Below are 5,881 nucleotides of genomic sequence, written 5' to 3' on the forward strand. Positions count from 1 at the left end.
TTCCTTGTATTCCGACTAGTCCTTTGGGAGTCCATGTAGTCTACATCCCTGTAGCGTAGTCTCCATGTCCTGGTAAGTTACGAGTACGTCCCCTTGAGTGGGTCCATACTAGTCTTTTGGTGGGTCCGGGGACGTATGGCCAACACCCCCTTCCTCTTTGTTCTAGGAGCTGACCTTCTACAAACCCTCTTGAATGAGGTGAAGAATCAAGGACATCTTCAATTACCCATTCCTCTTCTGCACAACCAAGACTTCCCAATTTTTCAGTATGCTGATGATACTTTGATAATCATGGAGGGCTACCCTTCTCAACTTCTCCACCTGAAAGGTATTCTACAATCCTTTGCTGTCCCAATGGGCCTCAAAGTTAATTACAGTAAGTCTATGATGGTACCTATCAATATGACAGAAGAGAGGTTACAAGAGTTATCCCAAGTCTTTGGATGTGCTATAGGCAGGCTTCCTTTCACTTATTTAGGATTGCCACTTGGATTAACAAAGCCAAAAATTGAAGAATTTCTCCCCATGGTCTCTACATGTGAGAGGATATTATTATCCACATCAGCATTCTTGTCAGAGGCAGGCAGACTTCAACTCACAAATTCAATACTCACTGCCCTGCCAATATTCCACATGTGTACTTTCATGCTGCCCAAATCAATTTACAAATAGATTGATAAATACAGAAAATGTTGCCTTTGGAGGGGTTCCGACATGAACAATAAAAAAGCACCAAAGGCAGCATGGGAAATGGTCTGTCTACCACAAGAGGAGGGTGGTCTAGGCATTATAAATCTTAGGACTCAAAATGAGGCTTTACTACTCAAATACCTCCACAAATTTTATAACAAAAAAGATATTCCTTGGGTTCATTTGCTTTGGGAGAAGCAATATTTTCATGGAAGGTTGCCAGGTTCAGCTAAAAAAGGTTCTTTTTGGTGGATAGATATCCTTAAGCTGTTGGATAAGTTTACAAGCTTAGCAACAATCACTGTTAACAATGGGAGCTCTTGCTCTCTTTAGTTTGATCTATGGAGTGGCTGTGTCCCAGCTCATACCTTTCCACAGTTACTCTCTTTTGCTAAGAAAAAGGAAATCTCTTTGCAGAAAGCATATGAAATTATGAACATTGAGCAAATATTTCACCTACCTCTATCATCACAAGCTATGGATTACCTGTTACAACTAGCATCAAATCTACAGGAACTACATTTGAATGATAATACAGATTTGTGGACATACATCTGGGGCAGCCCCTTGTTTTCTTCTGCTAAAGCCTACAAACATCTCACTGGTCACAGACAAACTCATCCTATCTTTAAATGGCTATGGAAATCTCACTGTCAGAATAAGCATCGAGTATTTTTCTGGTTAGTTTTGAAGGACAGACTTAGTACAAGGAATATTCTTCGAAGGAAGCATATGCACCTACCCACTTATAATTGTGTTTTATGTCATCATGATGAAGAAACTCTCTTCCATCTTTTACTTGGCTACCCCTTTGCACAGGAGTATTGGATTCATTTAGGCCTGTTTGTTCGCTTGAGGGATGATCCCTAGACAATTCTGGAGAGCTTCAAAAGTCAGCTTCAAGTCCCCTTCTTCATGGAAATTATTATTGTCATGTCCTGGAGTATTTGGATGTCTAGGAATCATTGGATTTTCAAAGGGAAAAATCCCACGACCCAAGGGACTCTTGGTCGGTTCAAATTCATCTTTAGTCGGGTCATTCATAGAGTAAAGAATGTTTGAAACCCCTAATGTCTTCGTGGCTAGAGCAAACTCCGTAATTCTTTTGATTTTCTTTATTTCCTTTTTTGTTTCTTAATCTTCGGATGTATTAAACTTTATCTTTTTTATATTAATTAATCAACAGTGAGTTCCCCTCCTGTTTCCTCAAAAACTTTGGCCGAAATTCTGAACCCAAAATTCACCGATCTATGTAGACCCACTGCTAGCGTAAAAGTTAGACAGGTTAAAATAGTTATCTTTGGTTCTATTAATTTCTATCTCTAGCCGTGAAGGCAACAATTGTGCACAAAAAGCTTATAGCTTAGGCCCCTTTTGGTTGGGCTTTCCAACCTGCTTTTGCTTTTGCAAAAGCAAAAAGCCAACCAAAGGGTCCCAAAGCCATTGATGCTTTTGCCCAAAAGCAGCTTTCATGGTAGTACAAATCCAAAAGCACCTCTCCCCTCTACTTTCAAGTGCTTTTGGAGCAAAGAATTACCCAGCTGCCACTGGTTATGATGTACCATTTCGTTTTCTCCCGATCTATTCTCTCCCGCACGCGAAAAGAACCGGATCGGCTCCCCTCCCCCGTCCCCCGCACAGTGCCGTCCGCCTGATCCAGGCGGTCCGCCGCCCACCGCCCCCCGTCACCGGCCTCCTGCCCTGGACCGCCGCCGCCGCACCAGGTCTCCGGCCTCCTGCCCCCCGACGCCCGCAGCAGGCCGCCTCGCCCACCACCAGCACGTTGACTGCCGCCGGCCACCGCCTGTTCACCGCCCCCCATCACCGGGCCCCCGTCACCGGCCCCCTGCCTCGGACTGCCGTCGCCACACAAGGTCAAGGGCCTCCTTCTCCCTGACGTCCGCCGCCACCCCCTGACAGCCATAGCAGCCCGCCTCGCCCACCCCAAACCGTCGCACGCCGACCGCCACCAGCCACCGCCCCCCATCGTCGGCCTCCCATCGCCAGCCCTCTGCCCCTGCTTCTCTCTCTTGGTCACCTTGCGCACCCACCGCCCCCAAGGTTCTCTTCCTTTTCCCGTCTCATCTATAATCTTGTTATAACACTTGTTTCATATAAATCATTTACACTATTCCAATTGTTTTATGTTGTCAGGTATAACTACAACACAAAATCAAATAGGAAGCAGAACAGTTCAGGCAACGGAAAGCTACCTGTGAAAAGGAACTTCTTGAGGTATGAACAATCAATTGTAGTCAGTAAGGTTAAATGCAAAAAAATGTATAATCAGCCAACATTTGTACTTGGACATCTATGTTTATTTATTTCCCACTAGTTTAATAATTGGATAGTTGGCTTGATAGTTATGTCTTGGCTTGATAGTTGGATATCTCTAGAATAGCTCATATTTTTGTCAACATTTGTACTTGGATATCTCTAGAACAGCTCATGTTTCTGTCTTCCCCGCACATTAGACAATTAGCTCTCTATAAGCATATCAGCAGATCATACATAGAGGGGTCTCTTGGGTTGGAATGCGTTATATAGCACTTTTGTTTTAGTTCTTATGATTTATTTTTGGTTGGTTGAAGAATGGGTGATAAGGCGGATTGGGGTGATACTTTTTTAAGGCATTTGGTTGATGCCTGCAAAGAAGAGATTGAAGCCAGGAATAGGTCGATGGGAATTTTCACTACTACCGGTTGGAAGAATGTTGTTTCCAAGTTTGCAAAAAAATCCAGTGACAGGAGAACAAAAAAATAATTGAAGAACAAGTTAGATCTTCTGAAAAAGGACATGCCAAGTTTCTCACCTCGTACTCAGAAATGTATCATTATGGCTTGTCTTGCATTGCATAATTTTATTCGTGACAACAATTTATGTGATAAGGAGTTCAAGAGATTTGATGATGAGGAGGATTACTTGGTACAACATACATGTGGCATGAGACAAACACAAGGAGATGAGAGTGATGATGTGGAGAATGAGGATACCATGAATACCATTCGTACTAGGATAACTGATGCTTTGGTTAGTGCGAGAGGAGGAGAGTAATGTTGAGGGATGGCACCATTTTATAGAACTTTTGATGAATATAGTTCTATTTATGTGGACCAATCACTTTGATGCGTGAAAAACACATAAAATTTATTTTTTTTCTTTCTAAAATAGTGGTTTACATGTGAACTAGTGAATACATTATTTTGTTACGAGCAATTTGCATATAAACACACTCACAGACCTTTAGGGGTATTACAGATATGTCTTACACAGCCTACAGTTTCACAGCTGCTCTAACCAAACGGTCTTCTGCTTTTCCCACAGCTGCTACAGCCCACAGCTCACAACAGTTTTTTCAAAAGTCACAGTACAACCAAATACACCCTTAGTGTGGTTGGAGACACTGTCTCGTAGAGAAAACAACACAACGATTACAAGATGAACCACCAATACATGCTTCCCACGTGCGTGCGTGGTTTTCACTTTCCAACCCGTGCATGTAACCTTCGCACATCGATCGAGAACACAGTCAGCTAAAACTCCCGCCGTGTGCTACATGTAATTTGTTCCATGGATCGTCACTTGAGCGCATGGTAAGCTCCGGAGCCAGCAATGGCGCCCAGCGGTGGAGCCACCATGTAGACCCAGATCTTGGTGTACGTCCCCGTGGCAATCGCCGGCCCCAGCGTTCTCGCCGGATTCATCGACGCCCCCGTCCACTTCCTGTGTGTGTTCAACCAACAGACATCATCGCAACTTAATTCTAAAAAAACCTTGAATTACACGATCAAAAAATGAAGCTAACAATTTGATCATTTTGTTTTCATATAAATCTTTCGACGTACCCGGAGACGAGGGCGCTCATCACCACCGCCGCCCCGGCTCCCACTGCCACCATCTCTTTCACCTGCATCAGAGATCAAACAACGGCCGGTGTCATGTCAATTTGTCAAGTTTCGAATAATGCTGCAGGATTTTGCACTTAGTATAGTGTACTTACTGCTTTAGGATCGGTGGCGAGGGCGGTGACGACGAAGAGGAAGACGAACGTGGTGGCGAACTCGACGGCGAACGCCTCGGCGCCGCCGATCGTCGGCACGGTGGCGACAGTAGCGCCCATGTTCAGAGGATCGTAGAGCGCTTTGGCGGCGAACGAGGCGGCGGTGGAGCCGAGGAGCTGGGCGGCGACGTAGGGCGCGAGGTGGGGCCGGGGCAGGTGTCCGAACGCGGCCATGGCGGCGCTGACCGCCGGGTTCATGTGGCCCCCGGACACGTGGGCGAGGGACGAGACGAGGACCACTATGGCCATCCCCGCCGCCGCCGCCACGCCTGGCAGGCCCAGCGCGCCGCCGTGCGCCTCGTCGGTGATCAGCGCCGACAGCACCGTGAAGACCAGCAGGAACGTCCCCAGCAGCTCCGCCGCCACCTGGATCATGCGTTCGATTGATCGAAACACATTGGCAAAGGGAATAATCCATCACTCGAGGTAGTAGTGAACTAGTGATCGAGTTCATGGCGTGAGCTTAGTAAGTTACCTTCTTGATGAGAGGAAGCGCCACCCTCTCGGCGAAGCCGCTGGGAGGCGGATGAGGTGATGGCTCGTGTTGTTGTAGTTGGAACCCTAGTGGCAGGATCTTGTTGGACGGGGACCTGTGGGGGATGACGATTGCTATCTTGTCGTCGCTCATGTTCTCCATGGGAGAAGCTGCTGCAGGGATGCTCACTGAGACGTCCATGGAGGCGCTTCTTCTACGGTCCATTAGCGTCTGTCAAACAACTACTTACTCTGTGAGACTGTGACCAAATGACGAGTCCTGTGTGATGCCTCCTGACGCGAGCTAATTCTTCGATGAGGGGAAAGGCAGTGTGGATTTGAAGGTATATATAAAGAGATGCTTTGTGATGGAAGAGACATTCTTTTTGGCTGTCATGAAAGTGATTAGATATGATGCACCTGTCCAAAAGAACAAAAAACAATCAGCTCAGAGTTAAATGAACTCATCATGGCATGGGTGAATCTTAAAATTCACAAATCGCCAAATGGCAGTACGAGATGGCATATTTTACCTGTTCAACGCAAACTGCAGATATACTTTATATCCAATTCCATAGGTGTCCCCTATCGCCTCATGCCGTCTCCTCTAAAATTTGCCTCTTTTGCTGGACACACATGCATCTTGATTCCTGATGG

The 5,881-nt window shown here is 46.1% G+C and overlaps 1 protein-coding gene across 1 annotated transcript; it reads right to left on the reverse strand.

The window, feature by feature from the left end:
- Positions 1-4,189: 4,189 nt before the first annotated feature.
- On the reverse strand, positions 4,190-5,604 carry LOC117859607 (aquaporin NIP3-2). The gene is made up of 4 exons (XM_034742744.2): positions 5,226-5,604; positions 4,691-5,116; positions 4,536-4,597; positions 4,190-4,413 (listed from the first exon to the last, which is right to left on the reverse strand). The coding sequence occupies exons 1-4, from the start codon at positions 5,448-5,450 to the stop codon at positions 4,269-4,271; spliced, it is 858 nt and encodes a 285-aa protein (XP_034598635.2). The 5' UTR covers positions 5,451-5,604; the 3' UTR covers positions 4,190-4,268.
- Positions 5,605-5,881: the final 277 nt, after the last annotated feature.

The sequence above is a fragment of the Setaria viridis genome, chromosome 6, assembly GCF_005286985.2.
Source record: "Setaria viridis chromosome 6, Setaria_viridis_v4.0, whole genome shotgun sequence".
Classification (NCBI taxonomy): Eukaryota; Viridiplantae; Streptophyta; class Magnoliopsida; order Poales; family Poaceae; genus Setaria; species Setaria viridis.